This window comes from Lagopus leucura, unplaced genomic scaffold, assembly GCF_019238085.1.
Source record: "Lagopus leucura isolate 7727_CA_CO unplaced genomic scaffold, USGS_WTPT01 Super-Scaffold_100157, whole genome shotgun sequence".
Taxonomy (NCBI): domain Eukaryota; kingdom Metazoa; phylum Chordata; class Aves; order Galliformes; family Phasianidae; genus Lagopus; species Lagopus leucura.
In genome coordinates, this window is record NW_024962334.1 from 17,785,040 (window position 1) to 17,811,307 (window position 26,268).

A 26,268-nucleotide genomic window follows, 5' to 3' on the forward strand; every position below is an offset into this window, starting at 1 on the left:
CCAAAAAAAAAAAACAAAAAAACAAAAAAAAACAAGGAACAAATTTTGTTCCTGTATCCCCAATAACTGGAATCCTAGAGCGGATGATACAGCCTGTTCAGGAAGGATGACAACAAAGGTTAAGCTAGCTGTGTACATTGTGTATGCACAATGCTAGGGACAGCCAAGAACATCAAAAGGAACAGAACACATTTTTTGGGGGGGTTGATTCCTCTCAGGAAGGACCATTGGTGTTCTCACTGCCCATATGGCACCACAAGGCTCTACAAGCAGATGAGCACAGTGAGAGGGGATGAGAATCAGGACTCACGGGTTTAAATGAATCCAACTTTTAAATGACTTTTCCATCCTTTTCCAAAACAGAATTGAAAGAAAAAAATATTTGCAGTAAGATGCCAGAATGTTTGAACAAACCACGATATCATAATTTTCATTGAAGGAATCAGGTTGTTTTGGAACAAGATGGAAGATTGAAGATGACCATAAATCTCAATGTGAGCCATCCCCCTCTTTGGCACAAAATTACGAAACTCATCTATACGTTAGTAGTACAAAATCTGAAACACCAGAGGAACTTGTTTCCCTCAAAATCTATCTCCTGCTACCAGACCAGGATTACGCCAGGAATTCACAGTGTTAAATTTGTAGCAGCAGCAGTTTGCTCAGCAGGCAGGAACATTCCTATCACAGAGCGTTCTCCAATGGGCAGCTGAGGTCTCCCTCAGGAAAGTGCTGGGAAGCACAAGTGCAACAAAACCCAGGAGCTTATTAAAATAATAAGCCCCGTTTCCAACAAGTAGCAAGCAGAAGTATGGTAGAGAAAAATGCTGTCACCCTTCTTTGTTTGTTTTAATTGTGCATCAGGTGTGGTTTTAATTATGCACTGTCAAATGTAAAATAAAATAAACAAAGCATCCCACTTTTCCAGCTTGAGGAAGAATCCAACAATCCTCTCCAACAAAATATATAATCTCTTGTATTCTATGTATTCTAAAGTGAAAAACACAGAAGTTTGTGAGATCCAGTACTCGCAAATTTTGGTTTGTCCATTAACAACAGAGCTTCTGATTTCAAGCCTCTCGATTAGGGAAACCTCACCACAGTGCAAGTTCCCCTTGTACTCTCAATGGCAAGGTCAGAGCTACTCCTGTACTCCTGCTCTACAGCATAGCATGAAACCAATTAATTCTTGGCACTCAGTCTACCTGCGTAAACACGGCGATCTCACACACTTGTAGCGATCTGAGCTCCAAGCACACACGATGTGACGGGTCATGATCCAGCCCACATTATTTCTGAGGGAACCCACAGGAGGGACCCGCCAAATCACTTCCTGGCAGCTAATCAAGTCATTGTTTCAGGAGAATGACGAGAGCAGGGTTTTGTGATTCCATCTACACCCAGCTAAGTAATGATTAACCGTGATCTTGACATTTATCACGCAAAGTTCTGCAATCTGAATCTGAAGGGTTGAAAAGGCCATCGAGCAATGTGTGTACTTAGATAGGCTGTGTCTACACCACACTCGATCCTCAAGCAAAGGAAGTATGGTGCAGAAGTTTAGTTAGAGACCTGTTCCAGCACTTCAGCCACAGCCTAATCCCGGCATTAGCAGATCTCAGGTGCTCCATTAGCAAAGCCCTGTGTTCTGCGCTAGCATCCTACCTGCTTGCAAGGTACAACTAGATGCAAATGTGCTGGCAATCACAATGGCAGGGAACAAAAGATAAGAAAAAGCACAGTAGGAGTTACTCTCTCCTACCTCTCTATTCCAGTGTTCATTTCAATGGCCACCAGCAATCAATGCCACTGCGCCCCACAGAAACCCTCCTCGCTTTATGTCAGTGCCACTCCATCAGACAATGACAAATTTTGCATTCTTAAGAGTTAGATTGATCCTGCTATGAATGGAACTGTGGGTTTATTAACAACAGAGTACTTAAAGTTTTCCTGTGTGGGTTGCTAAATTTTGTACCTGAATGCAAAAAGGCAGCAAAATCAATATGACAATTTATACCTGCTGAGCCATTCAACTTTCACATATTTAACTTCTTGACACTCACACTTTGAACACAAATTCTGGCCATTCTTTTACTAAAATAAAATACCGAGGAACATAAACCACCAAAATGGAGGCACTGTAAAATCAAATTATCATTGATGTGTTTTCCCAGCAGCTCACAAAGATCATGAGTCAGATACCAAAAATACCCTGGGTCTGGCTTCAGAAATTCACCTTCTGATGTCAAAATTTTGTCACATTTTTGGGGATTCAAACTCTCAAGCTCACCTCTGCATAAATAATAATAATTTAAAAAAAGTGAAAATTCTTAGATAAAGAAGTAAACCCAAAGTCCTGGCACTACAATAAAAACATCACACTGAACAAGGCTGAAAATACCACAGTGGGAGTTGGTGTCACCACCTGCCCTACCACAACGGGGTCTCCAGAATGACACGGGCTATTCTGAGTGGTGATAACAAAATATTCAACAACAGGTGGCAAGCTATACATATTGCAACTTGACCTTCTGTTCTGTTTAAGAATGCTATGCTATCCGTCCAACCCAATTACCTGGATTTGCATTTTAGCACCAATGCAAAATTATGGTCAGCCCAAATTGGAACAATATTGAGAAACTGAGGTTTCTTGCAATGTCACATTCCAGCACAGGTATTGCTATAATTCCAGGTTGCATTTTAATTGAGAGGCTAATTCAAGTTTAGCATGAATTGCGAGATGGAATTTAACATGCAGCTATTGCGTATACTGCAGATGTGATTTTTCAGGGCAGTAACACCTTGTGAGAAGAAAGGTAAATCAACCCTTTGCTCTCTGAAGCTTCTAGTGCTGGGGATCAACCAGTTACAGCCACTTACGGTGGCACACTACAGTTTTCATACTTTTAGCCATTAAATACAAGAAAGTGGTTCACAAATCAAATGTAAAAAAAAAAAGACAGCCAAAGCAAGAATAAACTTAAATACTTTCCACTGCATTCATACAGCATGTCTGACACACAGCATTATGAAATATATTGCAGAACAGAGCTTCAAAAGCAGTGACCAAAGAAATTTCAAGGAAAGCAATGAGGAAAATTAGCACACACGAGCAAATGCAGTGCTCCTGTCCCTGGCCAGATGAAACACATACTACACACTACAAAAATGTAGTACTTATGCTTTCTCCACGTCTTCCCCACCTTTCACGGTTCCCACAGATCGGTTCTGTATTCGTTGCCTACAGGTGCAGAAAGCTACAGCAGCACCACTTTGTGCCACCATAGCTATGTAATCTCACATTTTCCACTCTCCGAAAATAAAGTTAAACAAACTGCATACAGACAGAAGTGTAATTGCCCCTCACTTCTTTATGAAAGCAGACTGGAGTGAGATGCAGTACATTATTAAAACATCATAAATCAGCTTATTTTGGAATTTTGGAATGAAGATGGAATGAATGGTTGGAATGAATTACCCTCAACAATTTCAGCCACACTTTGTCCAGCCCTTCACACAGCCCCTGTGATGGCCAGCCAGCAAGTAGATCAGCAGGCATGAGCTCCCTCTCTGCAGCAATAAACATGATGATTTGCTATCCCATGACCTAGGAACTTCATGACAAAGTAGCAAGTATCTTCTTACTCAAGGCTCGCAGAAAATTTTAATAAACACATTCATAAATAGTTCATAATCGGCACCATGCATGATTCTGCTAACCACTCAGCATCATGCTCGCACATCTCGGGTTCCAAACGAAAACTTAAGAAGTGGCCTTTACTTCTACAACCAATGATGAGCAAGTATGCACACCTACCTATGCATACACATACGCATGTACGTTCTTCTTCTCATGCTATTCAGTAGGACCAAATCAGAGTACCACCAATCGTCACTACCTTCAGCCAAGCTGTTTTACATACACTGTTTTTCTCTTTTCAAAGAACAGTAGAACCAAATGTCACAGGAGTAAAACCGTCTCACATACTTTCAGATAAGCACTGTCATTCTCCGAATTCCTTGGGAAGGCTGGGGTAAACAGCTCAACAAGGTTTGCACTCCAACAATTGCACGAAGCTGATGTTTTCCTTAACATTGCAAACTCTATCTCTGTGTAAACTATGCATTTGTCACAGTGTTATACCATGAGGAATTGTTCTTCTGAGTTTTTTTTATTACAAGAATAGAGTATGGCCAAAATAACAAACCTGGTAAACACTGACATACGTTCATCCATAGCAGAAATTCTTTTTGTTTTAACTAAATGAGAAAGCAGTAATCATTCAGACTAATTTACATACCAATTTCATATTCAGCATTATGTCAAATTTCACATTTTTCCCACTGAAGCGTAGTCTCCCAATAAGTGTATTTCTTTCCTCTCCTTTACTCCTATTTTTAGTAGGCCAATAAGGAAAATAAGCTCCTGGTGCTGATTTACTGGCTTCAATCACGTGATCTATTGCAAATGTTGGGGTTCATTTCTACGCTAAGGCTTTGTTAGTAACAAGAGAAGTATTTTCTTAAGCTCCACAAATACATGAGTCATTAAACAAACACCTCCTGTGAATAAGGCTCAACTCAGCAAGCCTGCAACATATACACACTTCCTTCAATATTAACATTTTAATGTGTGATGACTGAACATAACGTTGGGAATTCTTATGTACAAAGGCAACACAGCACTGCACATAAAAAGTGAACAAGATTTATCAAAGCAAAATTCTCTCTTGATCATCTCTTCGGAGCTTTACCTGAGAAATTTCTTGATCTGTCTCAGTAGTGGTCTCTACTTTCGGAAATATGACAACCTAAACTAACCATCATGCCTCATACAACTAAAAGGCAAAAGGGGTGAAAAGGAATAGAAAAGGGTGAAAGATCTGAATCGTGCAAACCAATGCCAGCAAATATATTGGGGCACAGTTTTATTCTGCCTACTCATCTCTCTCCTCTGACCCCATGAAGGCATGCATTTGAAGACATGCCTAATTAATCTAATTAGCTATATTTACATTTTGACTCAGCCACCTGCATCTGCTATTACAGATACATAGCATTCCCTCCTAAAAATTCCACTTGGTTTTCTTTGAAGTATGCTCTAGCAGTCTTTTCAGCTGTTGGGCACAGGTGGCTCCAAGCATGTCTTAAATATCATCTCCAAATCACTTTAGTATGGCCTTGCAACTATGCAAGAAGTGAGAATTCAGTACAAATACTTCAGGGTATCTGCAAGTTCAAAGCTTTGAAAAGAGTAGTATAGAACCAAACTTTCTTTCGACTGAAGTTAACAGTACAAAAATGTCAAAGTGCTTAGGCTTTCAGTGAAGTAAGGACTGCAACATCATTTGGGATCAAGGCTCACTATATTCACTAAGAAGACATGCAGAAAAAAATATTAATGACTATTTCTCTAAAAATCTTTTATTACTGAAAGCCAAGAGAAAGCACAGCTACTACCCATACAATTAGTAAAGCAACACCAATCCGTGGTACCCACATAACCCACGTAATGGTATCATGCAAAATGACAGGATTCTACAACCCCAATCAACACACACTCATCTCCCTTTTAGCATAAAACAAGTCCGTGAAACCAGCAGATTGCCTAAACATCAACACAGCAATTAAACTCTAACTTTTATTTGCCAATATGTTAAGTACTACTGTGGTTTAATTATATCAATACGAAAGAACAAAAATCACAGTGCTGTGTATTTTGAAACATTTCTGGGTGTTGACCAAGTAGAACTTGCTTGCTTTGAAGGTTTGCTTAAAGCTACATGACTATGAGAATTCTTATGCCTCCATCCTCCAACTGTAGATTTAGCAGCTGTAACAACAGCTGTGCACATTAGCAGCTGTAAAAGGCAGATGCCAAGTTCTAAAAAAACAGCTTAACAGTAAATGAAAATAGAGCCTGTAGCAAGTTCTCATGGATTCCTCAATTAGAAGATTTTACTGTGCCACTTAACATCAGCTGGAGATCTGATTATTGTACTGTGCTTCAGCTGAACTTGGACTACAGGTCTTCCCAACGTTGGCCCTCTCTGATTCCATTACGACAGGAAAAAATCCTTTTGCTGTTACAGAACAGTAATACTCACTCACACTGGTATACTAATTCTCTACATTGGCACATGTGCTCAGTACTTTCTTTGGAAGGAAGGCTTTAATATCAAAGAATCACAGAACCCTTAGAGTTGGAGGAAACCTTTAAAAGTCATCTAGTCCAACTGCAACGAACAGGGAAATGAATTAGAAATACGTTTAGTTTCCATCGCATCAACAAGATGAAACCGAGTGTAAATTCTGTACATCTTACCAACAGAAGATAATTTTAGTTAACGAATGATCTAGATAAAATATGGAAATATTGTATAATTTTGTCATAATTCTTATATCAAAACTATTGTAGCAGAGGCTTTGGCCATCAGCAAAGGAGGATGGAAAAAAACAGAACTTGCTGGTATTGGTTCTTAGGGGTCCTCTTAGCTTTCCCAAGTCAGTTACAATCTGGAACATGTTTTAGGAATCTAAAAAGTTCTCGTACTGAGCTAAATTTATTAGGATAAGAACACTTGCAGCTTTGTTGACTTTGGCTGCTGATGTGGGCATTAAGTTGCTTACAAAATGCAGCCCACCTATTTCAGTATCTAACTATAGCTGTACCAACTCAGTGAGCTGCTAATTGAAAACACTGCTGATGGTGCCCAAAATTAAAGCAGAACGACGAAAGGAATCAAACACTGCTGATTTAATGCACTGTCTCTGTCTTCATCCTCTTCATCTCCACAGTTCATGGAGAGTTCTACAAAATGGCTCAGCCTGCAAAGTAGTTAAGAGAAACATGCAAGAAAATCTCCACCTGGATGAAGACAACAAAAAAACATTATTTAAAAAAAATAAAAAAATAAAAATCAACAGATCTTTGTGGGAACAAAATAGCAGACACTGAAGAACAAGAGACAGGAATAAAGCTCTTGACCCTGCCACATCCCAATAGACTGTTTATTTCTCAAAAGAAACAAACAAAAAAAACCTCCTCAGATACATTTGAGGCATGAAAAAGTACTGTTTTGCTATAGGAACTAACTTACATGACAAATAATTACAACAGTGACAGAAAAATACATGGAAACATAAGGAGAGATTTCATGTCTTGAACATAACCATGCCAACTTTTACTTCTTCAAAAACAGCCTATGAATTTCAGTGCAGAAACAGGTTATGAACAAAAGATTACGGTATACAAGGAATGGCTTAACCTTGTTTGTTAATCGTGAAGCTCTCAAAATGTAATACCATGAAACACAGCATCCTCCCCTTACTGCAAATGTGCTGGCAAGGTACATGTTCTACTTCATGGCACACAAAGTAATGATCTGTTACAAGCAGTAATTGTTCCTGCACGTGTATAAAAGCATATTGTGCTGTATCCCCAGGAAGATGGCATGTGCTAGAAAGAGAAACAGCAGCAGCTGAGCATTGAGAGTCTTAACAAAAGCTATATGAAAGCAGATGAAGAAATTAAGACTTACCACCTGCAAGTTATAACACAAAAATCAGTTCTCTGAGGGGAGAAGAATTCACTAATGCCAAATTCTCACCACATGTACTTTAATGTAGGGGTCTCCAATCTTTTAACTTTTTGTGATCATACATTCCTATTAATGAAAAAATTTTCAGCATGCACAACCAGTATACATATATTTACTAATTTATAAATGACACACACATACTACTGAAGTCCAAACATTTTCTTTCTTCCCCTCAATGGACAGTTTTACCTCACTCTGAAGACCACAGCTGTAGTGAACAGAAGAGCAAAAGCAAGCAAAACAACACTTGCCCCAGGTACTTGCTATGAACGTGCACACCAAATTCTGGGAGCTCTGAGCTGGTTACCATACATAAGATTTTGCTAATGGAGATAAAAAGTCAGCCTTACCGGAGGTGGTGGTGGTGGAGGGGGCCCTCCAGAAGGTGGTGGAGGTGGTGGAGGAGGAGGCGGCGGAGGTGGCACAGGCATCCGTCAGGTTTCTAGCTTCACACAATTATGAAAAATATAGCCAAAGTCTGTGTCCTTGACGGGAAGGAAGGGAGGAGAAAGAAAACTGGGAAAAAAAAAAAAAAAAAAAAAAAAAAAAAAAAGAAGAGGAACGAATGTGTTTATGCACTGTAAGCTGAAGATCAGCCAAATTTCTAGCTCTCAGCAGACTGAAGACTTCTGCTCTGCACCGCTTCCAAAACTACAGTAAGAACAGCCTCATTACAGTTATCTGATGACAACAAGCACATAAAGACCAAGCTCACATATTTGGACAAGTGCCATGAATACCAAATGCATAGATGCCAAGCTGTCCAGCTTTAATTATTATGCTTTCCCTTAATCCAGCCCACAGCTCCAAAATGCAACTCTGCAGAGGACTAATCGCAGTCAACCAAATGTAGACACTCCTACTGGGACAAAAACTCTGATGTCTTTAAATCAGAGGTTCGATGCTCAAAAGATCAAGCAAGGAGCTTTGGAGCAAGTCCAGTGACTCACAGTGTAAAAAAAAAGAAAAGAAAAAAAAAAGAGACACACATGATTGAATAAAAAAGAAATAGTTCTACAGATTAGTTTCATTAAATATAGATCTATTACTAAATGGCAGCATATAAGGATCAGACATTTCAAGCACTAAAGTCAAATGTATGTTGTTTTGTGTCAATTTAAAATGTTAACTTTACACAATTCCTTATTAATATACTGACTAAAAGGACAAATGTGTTCCAACAGAATGCTGAAGACACTAATTTACAAATAGGAGATGGGATTATCAACACCCAAAGCTTGTGCAAATGTACCTAAAGCAATATTGGTAGATATATCATTAACAATTTGCAGAGTTTGGGTTAAGGACAGATTTTGGTTGACTGCATTTCACAAAGCTCCCATAATTGGACTGTATTCTAGGCATATTTAATTGAATTGGGTTGTTTGAGAAAAGATGCAATTTTACACTGTTTTAACATTATTTAGTTAGAGTTTAGATCGTTACAGAATCTTTAAACTGGACATACCAAAATAAGCTTGAATAGCTATTCAAGTTATAATATAGCAAAGACATCACCCAAGACTAGAATTCACAGTTACTAGAAGTAAGCACTATTAGCCATAATTTTAAAAATGAGATCACCTAGTCCAACCACTAACCCACCCCTCCATGACCACTGACCATTTCCCTCAGTGCCACATCCCCACGGTTCTTGAACACCTCCAGGGACTTCCCTGGGCAGCCTGTTCCAATGCATAACTGCTCTTTCTGAGAATTGAATATTCAAACTGAACTTCCCCTGGCAAAGCCATTACCTCTTGTTCTGTTGCTAGTTACCTGGGAGAAGAGGCTGACTGTTGCTATAACCTTCTTTCAGGCAGTTGTAGAGAGTGATGAGGTCATCTCTGAGCCTCCTCTTCTCCAGACTGAACAATCCCAGCTCCCTCAGCCATTCCCCATAAGACTTGTGCTCCAGATCCTTCAGCAACAGCAGGGCAACAACTTTGTTGCCCTTCTCTGGACACTCTGCAGGGCCTCAATATCCTTTTTGCAGTAAGAGGCCCAGAATTGAACATGGTACTCAAAGTGCAGTCTCAGCAGTGCTGGGCACAAAGGGACAATCACTTCCCTGGTCCTGCTGATGGCATTATTCCTAATACAAGCCAGGATGCCACCTCTGCACACTGCTGGCTCATGCTCAGCCAACTGTCGACTAGCATCCCCACATCCTTTTCCACTGTGCAACTTTCCAGGATTGTTACAACTAAAATGCAGGACCCAACACTGGGTCTTCTGAAGCTCATACAGGTGGTCGTAGCACATCGAACCAGCCTATCCAGATCCCTCTGCAGAGCTTTCCTCCCCTCACATGGTGTCATCCGCAAACTTCCTGAGGGTACACTTAATCCCCTCATCCAAATCATCTATAAAGATATTAAACAGGACTGGCCGCAGTACTGAACCCTGAGGAACACCCCAGCTGACTGGCCATGAGCGTTTTAACTCAATTCACCACCACATATTCTGCAACATCCTTCCAACACCAGAGAGCTTCCTGACCCAGCTGTGCTCTTTTTCTCTTGAATCTCTTATTCGCTTTGGATGGATAAAAGAATACATACTTAGAACTGGTTGTCTCTGTTCCCTGCAGCTCATGTATTTAAAGGCCTGTATCTCCCATTTGAGTCATTTCTTCTTTTTCCAAATGCCCTGCTTTTTAAAAATTTTACTTGTGGGTGATAATTTCCCAACCCCTGATCATTCCTGTTGCTCTCCTCTGAATTTCTCCCCGCTGTACTTCCTGAGTTGAAGGAACTCAACATTAGGAGAGGCAACAAAATTAAAAGGTACGTGCAGCCTTGTTCACTTTCCTTGGCAGTGTTATGTGAACAACATCCATACAGTATGTGACTATTTTCCTTCTACATCTTGCAAAATCCCTCATGGGAGATCAATCACAAATTAAAAATGCAGAGACTTTGCAGCATTTGCTTTCACCCATGAGAGAATACTACGCGAAGGACTAACATATCAAAGCACTCTGGATCTGCAAGAGTTGGTTGTAATCATTTTAATAATAGCTCAGTGAGGCTTTCCAAGAAAGACAGCATAACCAGCATCTCCACTGCTCCATCCTCATCACTGGCCTGTGCAAAATGCTGTTATCAGAAGATATCTCTTTTCCTCAATTAAGTCATTCAAAAACATGGACATAAGGAGAATGAGTCTTCCCTCTTAATAATATGTTACGGGTTACTATCTTCCTACCCTGCAATACAGGCCTTTTGTCTTTATTAAGGATTCAGATTGGGAAATATGCCCTTAGTCAAATGAGAAAAAGCCCACAGCCCACGCTTCTGCAGCAGGCCATGTGCAAAGCAGCAGGAGGCAACGTACGCTGGGGGCGAGCAGCAGTGGGAGAGAGGAAATGGGAATCAGATCTTGGTATTTAGAAGTCGCCCTCTGAAATATGATCAGATGACTTTGCTGGCTGCTTGTCTCACCAGCACCAGAACATGATTCCGTATGGCCACCCACAACTCAAAATTCAGGATTGTTACCATTCACCTCACCATGTATCTCATACACCCAGCCTGAATCCTCTTGTCCAGCAACACGGGAGTGGAATGCATTTTGGGGGGCTATAATGCATGATCCCTGAATGAAGTATTGGAGATGCCCTATAGCTTTACCTCCATGCTGTTTGAAATCCTTGCAAATAAGCTATCCCTTCTTTCAGAAAGCAGTGAATGGCATTAAATCCAACTGGTGACTGTTAATGAGTGGTATTTCCAAGAGGTCAGTACTGGCGCTTGTCTTGTTTAGTATCTTTCTTTATTATTTGGATGAGGGAATCATGTACACCGTCAGTAAGTTTGCAGGTGACGCTAAGCTGGGGGGAAGTGCTGATCTGCCTGGAGGTAGGAAGGCCCGACAGACAGACTTGGACAAGATAGATCAATGGGCTGAGAGCAACGGGATGAAGTTCAACAGGACCAAGTGTCGAGTCCTGCAGTTTAGCCACAACAACACCAGGCAATGCTACAGGCTAATGGTAGAGTGGCTGGAAATCTGCATGGAGGAAAAGGATCTGGGGATGATGGTCAACGCTTGGCTGAACACGAACCCACAGCGTGCTAAGATGGCCAAGAAGGCCAAAAACATCCTAGCTTATATCAGAAATACTGCAGGACCAGGGATATGATTGCTTCCCTGTACTCAGCACTGGTGAGGTCACACTTCAAGTACTGTGTTCAGTTTTGGTCTCCAGAATACTAGAAAGACATTGAGGCCCTAGAGCACGTCCAGAGAAGAGTAACAAAGCTGGTGAAGGGTCTGGAATATAAGTCTTATGGAGAGTGGTTAAGGGAAATGGGTTCAGTCTGGAGAAGAAATGGCTCAGGGGAGACCTTATCACTCTCTACAACTACCTGAAAGGAGACTGTGGCAAGGTGGAGTCAGCCTCTTTTCCCAGGTAACAGCAAGAGGACAAGAAGAAATGGCTTCAAGCTGTGTCAGGGTAGATTCAAGTTGGACATTAGGAAGAATTTCCTCTCAGAAAGAGCGATGAATTGTTTGAACAGGATGCCCAGAGAAGTAGCGGAGTCAGTGTCCCTGGAGGTGTTTAAGGAAAGGGTAGATGTAGTATTAAGAGACCTAGTCTAGTGAACAATATTGGTGATCGGTGACCTTACAGGTCTTTTCCAACCTTAATGATTCTATGATTCAGAATTTGCTTACATTTGTAAAACCTTCCTCTCCCTATGAAAAAAACTTCTTAAAAATATCAAAGGTGAACAGATTAAGGTAAACATGCTCGATGAACCAATCTTCATCCTTATTTCCACATTGCTACCCAATCTGCAAGAGTCAAGAAAGCTTATTTTAAATGTAGATGTATTTATACTTGGAAAGGTGGAGTCTGATTTATCCCTGAGGGACATGAATAGAAAGAAAAAAGTCATTTGAGTTTAAAAAGTTGGCAATAAGTAGAGGCGAGAAATCATGAGTGATTAACCTCAGTCGTTCAGGCCAAAAGTAGTGTAAATCCTCCCTTCACTTCCATGTCATCATACAGAATCAGGCCCAACAATCTCAGAATTTATTGCAAAAAAGGAAAACATCCAAGTCTGCCTTTTCTAGTCCACCTCCTTACCAAAGCAAGGTTGTACAATTTTATAGTGCTTTCTGAAGTCTAATTTTAGATGTTCCAAATAATGTAGCTTGTATTACTTCCCTTGGGAAGTTCATTCACAGTCAAATAAATTTCAGTTGAGACTGCCTGACACTCAGCATAATTTCTGCTTTCCTTAATTTGATCCTGTTTGCACTCCACTGCAGATGGCCCTACCATGTAACAAGCAAGTTTCCTCTACTCCTCAATATCAGTTCTGTGAAACATTATAGTTTAGAAGCACGTTTGCAGGTACTCGTTACACTTTTCAGCTGTTTTGCTCCTTACAAGTCATCTCATCAGCCACTGAGCATTATTATTGTTCTCTGATCTATAAATACTTGCTCTTTTTTTTGTCCTCCTGGTAATGCTAACACTAAAGTTGGTAATTTCAGGTGTCACAGACTGTTCCTCTATTCACTATACATGGTTGAATAACTGCTGGGTTTAAGAACCACAGTAATCCTCAATGTATAACTCAAGCACCAAATTTCTGAAGTCCCAAAGTCATCACACAGATTTTCTTTTTGAAATGGAAGACAAGACAGAGCAAATGCAGATTTTCCTTCTTTGGTACCTGCTTTCTCAGCTCTGTGTTAGATTCACCTGCACCAAACTCAACGCATCTGCTTATGCTTTTATACAGATTTGGTCTCACTTTGCCTGCCCACTAGACATACGCAAGCTCTGATCCAAAAGCTTCCCAAAGATCTCCTTCTGAAGTATCACTGCCATTGGGCTCACCTTAAGCCAAAGTCCTCCTGGGATCCCAGCACCATGAAGAGCAACAGCGCAGTGTTTGGAGAGCTGCTGCCACCGTTGCTATCACACCAAAGCCCTGCAGATCACCATCACTGGTCCGTCCACAAGGACTGTACCAAAATATGTCACTTGTCATAGAAGGGCGAGGCGCGGAAGAGCCGTAACTCCACTTTAGAACAATGCTGAGAAGGAGAAAAGATAAAGGGAAAAATCACAATTATTTCAATATATGTGGTATGCAACATAAAATTATTTCTAAATCAGTAGCTTTTCCTTTTAAAAAAAAATGGTTATTGCCTTTTGGTGGTATAGTCATTACAGTACAACAACACAGTTGGATGAAATTCAACCCTTCTAATCACTTTAGGGAAAGAACTGCAAAACAACAGGTTTACTATTACAGGATTTACAATCATTGCAACTGTGCATCTGAGTTAGGAAATTCAGATGTGGGGAAATTTACAGATTTTTGCATAATAGTGAAAGCTAAGATGAAGACTACACCGGTGTGTAGGAAAGTTCATCTAAAACATTGATCTTATTTTGTTGATTAGAAACTGAAGCATAAATGTGGACCACAAACCCTGTCTCTAACTTTTAGCCATCTTTTACATAATCACATATGATTTCCAAACTATACTGTTCTGAATTCTTTTAAATCCTTCCACTTCAACAAAAAAAATCAAGAAAATTTAAAATCACACAAGAGAAACAGCATTATTAAGCATCTGTTCAGCTTTCATGATCTGTGTGGTAGACTGTGCCACACTTGTTCCTCTCAAACATCACTGAAGAACAGCTGAAGTCCCTGGTACAAATACACCACAAATGTTTTAATTCCAGTGTAACACATGTAGAAGCAGAACAGGGAGGGAACAGAGAAGAACATATGCACGTTACAGACATTAATTTTCCAGCTACTGCTATCACACAATTGGAAATTACTTGGAAAAAGCTTCTGCTTGGAACGAACCATGTTAGATTTTAATTACGATTGAAATCAAAACAAGTCACACCACTTCTTCCTACTGCTTTCAGTGTGAATGACTTTCTGAATTCAGAAAACAAAACTAATAAAGAATCAAAGCAGAGCTTCTGAGTATCCTCACAGCCTCCATCCTCTGCAGAAATAAAGCTGTCCACAAAAGACTCAATGGATTCTGCTGTATGTGAGAGATTTAAGAGCTGCACAAAAGCACGAAACTTACAGTTTTCTTTTGCACCTTATTAGAAACATAAGCCCTCATATGCATACCTAGTTTACTATCCATATTTTAAGACATTCAGAGGTAAATTCCCACAGTTGAATAAAAAAACTTGAGTCTTTTACCATTTCCTAACAGACCACACTTTGGACTGTATACAGTTTATGAGAAATTTCTGCTCCCAATCTCCATTTACCTCAACGCAACTGAAAGGAGAATCTGGCTTTTCCATTTCCATTGCAATGCACTAACCACGGGGGCTCTTCCTCCATTTAACACCTGATGAAACACTCTTAGGAAGCATTTGCCTACACAGGGTCTGTGGAACTGTCTCACAGCACATAACAGTATTCTGTATTTAAGCCTAGCAACGACAGTAAAGCTTCCCCAGTGTGGAATATTTCCACCAGGCGTGGAAATATCCAAATAAAGGCTACATCCCCTTTCTTTCTGCTTGAAAAAACAAAACAAAACAAAACAACAAAACACTCTAACAGTGCAACTCTTGTCCTGCCAGCAGCCTGATAACAGTGCGACTAACCAGCCAGGGCTGACCTAGTGCAGATTACAGGAATCTGAAGACGCCTTGCTTCTATGTGTGCAGAGGGCAGATATCTTTGCTGGGTTCCCCATGGTGCTGAGGCTACAAATTAAAGTGCTGTGTCTTGACAAATCTTCCTTCAGAGGCAAAGCTGCATATATGACTTCATATTCCCTATGCATGACTATTTTAGGGTGTAGCTTCCTGTGCTCTGTGGAGATTTACCATAGAAGAATGATTGCTGTAATGCTGCAGAATATGAAATTTGTCATCCTGTTTAAATCAGAAGTAACAGAACAGAACTATACATAAGAACAAAAAATGAATTATGCTCACAGTATTACTAACCCCAGGTTAAAGAGCTCAAAGAGACCAAGGTAGATGAGAAGCAATTAGGACTGGCACAAAGACTTGACTTTACAAAGGAAGCAATTTATACAAAGGTTTCCTTTAAACGCACTGTATCATCCACACAAAGACAGGCCGTATTTCACTGCCAGATTTATAAACAATGGTGAATTTGATATACAGTCATTAGCAAAGTTAATCATTGGCCTAAGCTAAATAAAGAAAGTGCGACTCAGTTGAAGTTCAAGGTCAATGTCACATTATGAAGATGACTGCTTACTTTTATACTCTCCAAGTGTTTCAGTACAAACAGCCCTGGAGACCTTTAGTATGGACAACGTCATGCTTGAAAATATAAGCATACAGAGACCTGCAGAGTGCAATATCAGACTGATCTCTACTAGCTTAAGAAACAGTCCGGTGCTTGCAGTGCAAGAAAAACAAAAGTGGCAGAGCAATGTGAGTCATTTCTCCCTACAAGATGGCATCAATATCTTGGCTTGAAACTGGACTCTGGTCACTCTGGTCAGGATTGTTCCATAAGGGTTGTAAAAAGCAGTTATCACCTCTGGGAAGGTGCTTCCAGGAAAACTCCTCAAAAAAAGAATGGGAAGTTTTGATCCAGGTTTTCAGTGAAGCTGCGGTTATCTCTTTTCCCTTCCAAATCTATTTTCAATGGTAAAAATGCTAGCACTGATGTACTGACCAACTGAACTGCAACTTGTAAACATGCTTACACATTCTTCCTTTCCTGCTTATTTGCCAATCCTGCTGAAACTGCTGCTTCATTTCAATGACATAACTGATAAACTCATCTTAGACATTCTTCACAGCAATGCAAGGCTTCCATACTTACAGGTAAAAGGTATAAAAAAATCCTGTGTTACTAAGGAAGATGAGCTACACTATGTTGCAAAAGTGTTGTATTTTAAGTACTCTAACTAATTCAGCGTCCTAAAACAAATAAAATGCAAAGTGTTTTTATGGCTCCTTTCATAGCCAATAATTTATAAAATTCCGTGCATAAAAATGTAATTACTCTCGTAAACAGAAAATTAGTTTTGAAGTTAATAGACAAAATATCTATCTCCACTGTCATCCATTTACTTAGGACAATGCCTTCATTTTTTACAAGAAATAACAAGTTGTGAAGTCACTTGTAACTGTTAATTTCCTAGAGAACTGCAGATAAAAGACACTTTGACCTGCCAATGCAGTTCTGAATTTCTAGTCAAACAAAGTTCTCAAAAGGAAGCAATCTGAGTTTTATTAAATTGAAGATTCAGCCCTTCAGTTCAAAGGACTTGAGTTACAAGTCTTTGTTAAAAACATCATATTCAGAGTGGACAATGCAATGGATATCTACACATACATACAGAATAAGCAGTGAACACTAGACATCCAAAAATAGTCAACTTCCTTTGTTGCCTGCTGAAGAAGGAAAGTAATTCAAGGGGATTAACTGGCAGTAGCAGATTATTTGAAATTGCACCTTCACAGGAACGAAGGAACAAGGTGTTTTTTTCAGTTGTCCCTTCTCTGAACAAGCAGATTCATTTATAGAGCAAAAGCCTGATGCCAGAATGAGCTGTCATGAACACTTCCAGTGCAGCCAGTATCTCCTACCATCACTGTAAGCAGGGACAAGAGGAGGACTCAAACTAACTCTGGTGTCAAGTTTTATGCTCGTTTGGGACTCCAACATTCACTTCTACCAGTCTGGATCTGGCCCTCTTCTCTCTTGTTCTCCTTCTGCGAAAATCTCTCTCCTTTCCTAGTGGTTTACTGGTCTCTTCATCCGCCCTCCTCACTTCATTCCTTCTTTATCTTTGCTCCTTTCAACATTCACCTCCACTGCTGCCTGTTGCTGATGCCTGCCAGACAAATTCAGACAATTCATTTACAAGGTTGAGTTGCTTGCCTTGGAGAAAGAAACACAGCACATGTTGCACAAGTAAATAACTGCACTGGCAATATCAGAGGTTTAGTACTGATTGCTAATACTGAGAAATACAGAAGAAATGCAGAAAGCTGACCTGTCTGTGAAAGGGAAATGTGATCCTGTCAGGTAGCAGAAATGTGTTTTCTAGAGAGGAAATGTATCCTGAGTAAAGTAGGTAAGTCTTAATGCCAAATACAAAGCTTTTCCTGATAGTCTTGTACCAGATTGGAATATGGGAATTTAAAAAAAAACAAACAGGCAAAAAAGACTGGGCAGAGGAAAGCGACAAAACAACTGAAGTATACACTGCAGCTATACAGGACCTCTGCAGCTCCTGCTGCAGCTTTTTAAAAGCAAGCTCAGATATCCCTACAAAGCACGGCACTATTCATCCTCCCGTTAAGTCAATGTAGCTTCATGATCACTTGATCCAAGTTTGTTTGTTTGTTTTTTCCACAGCCCACTTCTGTATAATCACATTGCTGTATCCTTATTTCAAGGCTAAAAAAGGTTGCAGTAAGCATCCAGTCAGGTCCCACACCTGTCATTCCCACAGTACACTACAATCTCCCACTATGTCAATTTACTGATTTAGGGACTAACCCATCCCTGATTAATTTTTATGCTCAATTTTCCACTGTTTTCAGTAGAACTGATGTCAGTTCCTTAGGGCTTCATTCTGAAAACCCAAGCAAATAACAAGCTGAGGTAGCACAAGTAACATCCCTAAGCACGCTAAGCTGTTTGTGCTTGCACAACTGATCAGTCAAAGCATCTTTCTGACCAAATCCTAGACAGATTTTGGCAGATGTTTTTGAAGTGATTCATGCATCCCCAAGAGGAGCAAACATTCCTCCCAAAAACAAGTTACTCAAACATGCGCTGCTTTCCTCATACGTAAGCCTGGCTTGCCTTCCCTCCTCGTGATTTTCTTATCTGTCTACTCATAGAATCAAAGAACTATTAAATAATTAAGGTTGGAAAAGACCACTAAGACTATCTAGCCCAACAGTTCCACTACTGTGCTCACTAAATCATGCCCCACAGCGCCACATCTACTATTCAACTAACAGCAAATCTACAGACTTTGTACAGATCCTGTGCTGTCTTCTTTTCTTCTTCAGCCTATGATAAAGGCATAACTGATATGAACAAAAGCCCCCAACCTGCCAGGGGTATTTCATATGCAGTCAGCAGTGCTGGTGTATGAAATTTTCATTGCACAAAACGATGCCAGTTAGAAAAGCAATAATATAATAACTTTCAGACATGAAGATTCAGAGGAGGAACAAAAGATCCCAAGACCTCCATTGTGAGCTGCCATACTCTGCTCTCCTCATTCTTTTTTTTTTTTTTTGTTATTTATAATGAAGAGAGTACATGATATGCTAGCTAGAAAAAAGCTAAGCAGTCATTAACAGAGCTGCTTATAGTTAGTGAAAAGGACTGACACAAAGGGGTTACTATCTCTAAATCCATTCATTCACTTTGTTCTTCATTTGGAAGGAAGCATTTCCCCTTATCTTATGAATCAAACAGAAGCACTGTAGTTTATAGCCAATTCTTCAATTTATGGAGACAGATGCTGCAATTGCCACATTGTTAGTGAAGGATAAGCATATCCATTACTTAACAAGTGCACAACAGATACAGGGTATTTTTCTTAGATGTTTGTACAAGCAGTGTCAAAACCGAGCAAATGTTTTCCTGTTGAACTTTCTGTTTTTCTGAGTTTAATGAATTTTACCTTGTAGGAACCTCCTGTCCAGTTTTCCTATGTTTTTCACTTTGTATTATCACTCGTACTGGAGCTATAGCACAGCTATTCTGTTACTCTCCTCTGCCCAGCTGGCCTACAATATCACACAATCATGGAATGACTTGAGTTGGAAGGGATGGCAACGATCATTTAGTTGCAATTCCCACCCATGGGCAGGGCTGCCATCCACCAGTGCAGGCTGCCCAGGGCCCCATCCAACCTGGCCTTGAGCATCTCCAGGGATGGGCAGCCTGTGCCAGTGCCTCACCATCCTTTGAATAAAAAAAATTCTTTCTAATATCCAATCTAAATCTCCCCTCTTTTAGTTTAAGACCATTCCCCCTTGTGCTATTACTATTAGACCATGTGAAAATTCAGTCCTCCTCCTGCTTATAAGCTCCCTTAAAGTACAATGAGGTCTCCCTGGAGCCCTCTCTTCTCCAAATTAAACAAGCACACCTCCCTCTACCTTTCCTCACAGAAGAGATGCTTCAGACCTCTGAGCATCTTCATAGCCATCCAACAGCTCTGCATCCTTCTTGAGCTGGGGGCCCCAGGCCTGGATGCTGTATTCCAGATAACACTGCTGATGTCACCATTCTCCTCAAGGAGGGCTGTTTGTCTCCTCTTAACAGTGGTCAGCAGTGACACAGGGTCAATGCAAAGAAGAATCAGGTTTCCCATTATCTTAATCAAAGGAGAGCTATTTCTGGTAATCTAAAGGAAATCCATCTGAACTGTTGTCTGAATTACCAAGGCATGGAAACATGCTTTTCATATCCTTATGAACAATCTTCAGTTGTTTCACATACTTTTATAGCAGTCAAAGGTGCCTTTACAGCTGTTGTGCATACTACTGAATGAGGTCACTTAATGATACCACTTAAGGTGGACATATTCAAAAATATTCAAGTTGGTCCAAACATATACAGTTGGTGGTACAAAAGTACAAGTCAAAGGAGCTGTGGTGCCCCATCTCTGAAGTCACTCAAGGCCAGGTTGGATGGGGCCCTGGGCAGCCTGAGTGGTGGGCGGCAGCCCTGCCCATGGCTGCGGGTTGGAACTGGGTGATCTTTAAGGTCCTTCCAACCCAAACCGTTTCATGATTCTCTGATTCTATGATATTCCCTTTCTGAGTTGGAAGCCCTGAGGACATTTTTCTGTTTGCAAACACAGCACAACCTACATCATTGGTCACCCTGGTTACAAAGGCACAGGACAACCCCGATGCAGAGATACCAGAGATTAATAAGTAACTGTGAAGTCCCATTAAGGTTCTGCTCCTATCAGCTCTTTTTCAGAAAGCTTCAGTCTTTCAAAAAGTATAACTATTTCCTGTAAGAGCACAGGCTGAGGAAGATCTCTACAAAAAACAGCAAGTACTGAAAGTACTGAAGACTTTTAGTCAGAATAATTTATTAGATATTATATTTCATTTATATATTTATTTAGTTATTAATTTTACATGCAGTTTGGAAGAAGCCAGAAATTTGTATCAGGGCACAAAAGAACCCACCACCATTTTCCCGAAGCAATCACCTGCTTCAATTTTTCATCTGATTCATTAGACCTTTAAGTGAATGATATCAAATACCTACATAACAATGTATCTGATGCTCACACACATCCAGGATCAATCAATTACAGAAGCCCAGGGGAAGAGAGCTGAATTGATCTTGGCCCATCTTACCTGCTTTCATTAACTAAGCAGAACTTGTCCCAGCCACCAAGCAAAGAGACAAAAAGCTTCCAGAGAAAGTGATTCTACTGAAAATCATGAATTTCCTGTAGGTAGGTTCAGACTTATTAAACACACAAAGAATTTGATGCCAATTCTTTCTCAGCTTCGCTTTGGAGCTGGAATAAGCTTAAAATATTAAACCTTGGTTGACATTTCAATATCATTTACATTTGAATTTAAAATATTAAATCATATGTTACTCAGCTTTAACGCTTTCCACATTTATGTCTTAAAACGTGCAAACACTCTTCTATTTGTTATGACCACCACACTGTTTTTAGTTCAAGGTCTTCCTTCCAGAGGACAATTAATTTCCCAAAATGCTGACCTCATCACCCCCTCCAAAAAGTGACTCTTTTCAAATACAAAGAGCATCTATTAGCATAAATATGCTAGGATCTATTAAGGCAAGATATTCAACAAGCGCTGCTGACTTTTATGGTATGGTTACTGCTATGTTTTGATTTACAGTTCAAAAAAGATATCTAAATACTTTGTGCAAATTTAATAGCAATCATAAATAAATTCAGTGCATGGCCTTTCCTGATGTATTGCAGTAACTGAAATGCTGCAGGATCTTTATATGTTAGTTTATCTATATTTCCTTTTGGAAGAGCCATTAGAGATGGAGAGAGAGAAGAAAAAAGCAGTTGCTTTGTATTATACTACATAATTTGATAAATGTAGTGTACGCTGCTCTTTCTAGTGCAGAGTCAGTACTTCAAGTGCAAGTTGATCTTTCTCGGGAATAGAATCAAACAAGGAATGATTTGAATGCTGATTTCAGCTCTGTACCTATCCTCACATGACCAAAGTCTGAATCTTATGACTCTAACTCATATTCTGGCATCATCTAAAGCAAAACATCCAAAGCACTGTCAGTGAAACAACACACACTTACGCAATCCTTTAAGCATCCTACACTGAGCTGCTTCTACATGGAAGCTGGTAACTGTCAGCAAAGCAGGCTGCATCCTTCCTCCTCGGGCTGGGCACAGTCCCACAGCTGTGGGCGGCAGCAGAGTCCGCACCGCCCGCACATTCCATCAGGACTGCTTGGGTCACAGGGCCACGCAGGAGCAGGATCTGCAGGCACACATACCTAACGAGTGTCCCAGATCACACTGCTCTAAGCAAGCCTGTGTTCATCTTTCCTGTAGCTTGTTTATCAGTACAAAGAAAGCAAGCTGAAGACTTTAACAATGATTTCAAAAACACTGGCACACTGTTAAATGACCATGAGTTTGTGCTGGATACAGAGCTGGAGAAACCGAAAATACTGATAGCATCAAGGGCAGCTGAGCATACCGTGCAGCACACACAGTAACAAGTATCGCTGTTAGCACAACTGCAGCAGTATCTTGCTGTCTGAATCAGCAGAAGCACCCAGAAACTTTAGCCCATAAATCCAGACTGTCCCAAGGCTGTTCCGTGTTGAAATCACCAACCCTTATTCTATACCTCCATACCGTCTCTCCTTTTGCTGTCTTTCAGCCCTCTCGCCCTCTCAATTCACCACAAACCACATTTCGTCCCAAGCCCAACCCAGCCCATCGGCCTGAGTGCATCCTTCCCATCCCCAGAATCTCGAAGCCCACCTGCAGCTGTGCTGGCTCCTGATCCCTCCATTTCTCCTTCCATCCCTCCCTGCATCCTCCCTGTTCCGGTGGGCCACACCAGGCATTCCCACATGCCCACTGCAATAGGTACACAAGCATTTAACACAGAGCACTGCTTACATTTACACAAATCCCCCTTTCCTCGGCTCACCTATTCCAACACATTTACTTCAAGGGCACCAGCCAGGAAAAAAAAGTTCTTCCTGTGTGCAAACAGCCCGTTTGAGGGCGATAAACAAACAGCGCAGCACCGCACCGGCCCCGTAGCTCACATGCAACCCTGCTCTCCTCATCCACAGCCCTCACCGTATCCCGCAGCCTGAGGCATTCTGATCCCCACCCTCCCCGGCCCCGCAGCCGGCTCTAAGTTTGCACGAGGAGCCGTCTCGGCCCCGCAGAGCCGGGGCAGCCCCGGCCGTCGCTCTTCACGGCCCCCAGCCCTCCCGGCGAGCTCCGGCTGCCGCCCGGCCCCGGTACCGGCCCCTTCGCCGGCACCTCCCCGCCGCGGCCCCGCGCTGAGTGGAGCGGAGGGCAGAGGCGTGACGGGCTGGGGGCGGCGAGCGGCCAGCTTCGCCTCCCTCGGCGCCCACCTGCTCGCCGTGCCGCTGCCGCTGCCGCTGCCGCTGCCGCCGGGGTCGGGACGAAGAGGCGCGCTCCTCCCCGGGCAGAGGGCGCCAGGTACGGCGCCTGCCCGCCTCTCCTCGGGGGAGCGGGGGTTGGTCGGGAGGCGGGGGAAGGAGGTGTGTGTGAGGAGGGAAGTCTGAAATCTGGAGGGGAGAGGAGCTCGTCACAATCTTCAGGAGGGAAAAACAAACAAACAAATAACTAAATATTAAGTGGTAATGTAATACACACACACGTGCACGCGTACTGAGTGGGAGACAGACGGTGGCCAGCTGCAGCCAGCTGTTTCTGATGCCAACAGCCCCGCCGCAGCACCAGTTGCCACCTGTTCAAGATGGCCCTGGACGGCAGCTGAGGGCTTAGCGGTGCGTACACTGGCTTGTTCTCAGGAGGACAAGGAGGAGGCCCTGGACAAGCCCAGCCCATTCCTCATCCCCAACCCTATCCCCAACTGTGAAGCACTGTCCTGCATTGCAGTGTCTCATCACTCAAGCGCACACCTTGGCTTCTCTTTTCAAATGTCCACATGGAACCCGAAGCACTGCCCAACAGCACAAAGGTGCCACCACTCCACCCATTGCCAAAGGCCATCCACTCGGTGAATTGCACCTGCCTGGGAAGAGGCTGTGGGTGCAGCCAGATGGCTGCCTTCATTCCTCACCCTCACACTTCAGATTGTGTACTCAGAATATACACGAACAATCTTGGTTTCTTCAGGATTATTTAAAGGCAGTTTCCAGCTGGAAATGCTATGGCCTCACCCCAGGAGAGTTTTCCTTGTTTCTGTTGAGGACAGGGAGTTACTGCCAAGTTCTTCTCTCAGTCTATACACATATTTGGGATTGCCCCAACCCACATACCAAATACCTTGTCTTGGCTTTGTTGAACGTTATTAGGTCTACACAGGCTTACCTTTTCCATGGTCCCTTTGGATGGCGTCCCTCCCTTCTATTGTGTCAAATGCACTGTTCATCTTGGTGTCTACTGCAAACTTAATGAGGGTGCACTCCCATCTTCTTCCCATCATCTATGCATTCCCATCATCTATGTCATCGATAAAGGTGTTAAAGAGTACTAGGCCTGAGATGGACCCCTGAGGGACACCACTCATTACTGGCCTCCACCTGAACATCAAGCCATTGACATCAACTCTCTGGGTTCAGCCTTCCAACCAGTTCCTTATCCACTGAATAGTCCATCCTTCAAACTCATATCTCCCCAGTTTAGAGATAAGGATGAGATGCCGGACCATGCCAGAGCTTTCGCAGCAGTCCAGAGTTGAGAACTTGATTTATTATTTTAAAAATATCTTCCTGGTTGCTTGTGCAAAAAATCTGTCCCAGTTGTTTCTACAGTGGTCAGGGAGCTCTAAACCCATTTCTGTTGCCCACTAGTTTCAACCTAAAAGCACAAAGTAAAACCTAGAGGACTGTAGGTAGCGCACCAGAAAAAATCTAAGCATTTACCTGAAAAATATATTTATACATATATATTCCAAATTTGAAAATAGTCTTATGCCAGTGTGCAAGAACATTATCTTGTTTTTTAGTTTGGTGCAGTTTTCTGAGCTTCTGACACCCTCTTTATTCATGTTTTTTAATCACAGTTAGTACTAGTTTTTAGATTACTAATGCTGGAAACCTCTTGGTTTAGATCAGAAGTGTATTTCAGAGAAACAAGCTGCAAGAAACACACAAAAAAAGTTGACTTATTCTGTTCCTATGACTGCTGTCTGGTTTCTAAATCCCACTATTTACCAGCTCAGTCCACCTAATGGTAACAAAGTTTGTACTGTTCAGCAGTGACCATTTCTACCTGTGCAGCTACACTCAGCTGCTAATCTGTTTACGCACTGGTTTAATCCGAAACAGCTTTACCCTCAGTACATCATTCACATGCGTTTATTACACTGAAGTATGCACTGAAGTATGTAATACTTGCCACTGGGCTAGTGTTAGCATGTTAGAGGAAACTGTGGCACATTACATTTTATTTGAAGAGCCCTTTGGGGATGCATGCCAAGGGGTTGTAAAAGTCTTCTTTTTCTGTTTCATCTTTGAGGGGAATTGATGGAAAGTGTAGAAGCGCTCACTTCCTGGTACTGTATATCCAAAGACAATCCAGGAATGAGCAGTGCTACTGGAAGAGGCCAGACTAAAATCCAAGCCATTTTGTGAAGGCTACTGCGACAAAACCCAATTAAAACAAACGGAAAAAAAAAAGTGCATCACTCCATAGAAGTCCCCTTCCATTCTTAAATTTTTTCAGTACTAGATTATGATGATTATTAATAAATATATAATTGATCATTTCTCTAAAAATACCTTTCTACACCAAGAATATGTTTGTGACGCTATTATCTTCAAGACTTCCTGGTAATTCCACACAAGAAAAAAGAACACCTGAAATCAGTCAAATGATTTAGGAGGAGATGAAGGGTATCCCATGCAGGGGAAGAAGAACATCTCTTTTATTTGGCATGATGGTTCAGTTCTCGAGTAGATGGATCTGAGATATTTCATTAATGTGTGTCAGCATAAGTACTTGTCAAAGAAAGTACTCAAAAAGATGTGTTCAAGTTCTGGGTTTTTTTTTTTTCATCCATAAATAATAAAATATAGAGGCTTCTGTTCGATTCATTATTTTTACACATTACTTTTACACATTACTGGTTCTCTAATTTGTTGATAAGATCTTAGCTACTAGAAGCTTTATACAGTACATGAAGGTGACAGTACTGCTCATACAGGTAGCCTCAATCCTACTAGAAAGTAGACCACTATACATTGATCTACAGAGTCAAAAAAACAGCCCTTCCAAGGACACAAACTGAGCAGGCAGATGGCTTGCGGGTGTTTTGTGCTGCCTTAGATCTGATGCTAGCAGCACCCAGCCTAGATGGCCTAAACCAAACTAATTTCTCCTTCAGAACTTGACCCTGGAGAACTATGGGCTCTTGAAAAGAGCTGATGTTCCAGCTCTAGTTCAATGTCGGTGCCACATGGGCAAG

General features: G+C 41.4%; 1 protein-coding gene across 1 annotated transcript in view; it reads right to left on the minus strand.

The window, feature by feature from the left end:
• Window positions 1-23,252, minus strand: part of WIPF3 (WAS/WASL interacting protein family member 3) — a 37,212-nt gene extending 13,960 nt beyond the window's left edge. The window contains exons 1-3 of the mRNA XM_042888463.1: window positions 23,225-23,252; window positions 13,462-13,661; window positions 7,952-8,117 (exon numbers count right to left, since the gene is read on the minus strand). Coding sequence (XP_042744397.1) covers window positions 7,952-8,032 — 81 coding nt within the window. The 5' untranslated portion in view covers window positions 8,033-8,117; window positions 13,462-13,661; window positions 23,225-23,252. The remainder of the gene's footprint in view (window positions 1-7,951; window positions 8,118-13,461; window positions 13,662-23,224) is intronic.
• Between the last annotated feature and the right edge of the window lie 3,016 nt (window positions 23,253-26,268).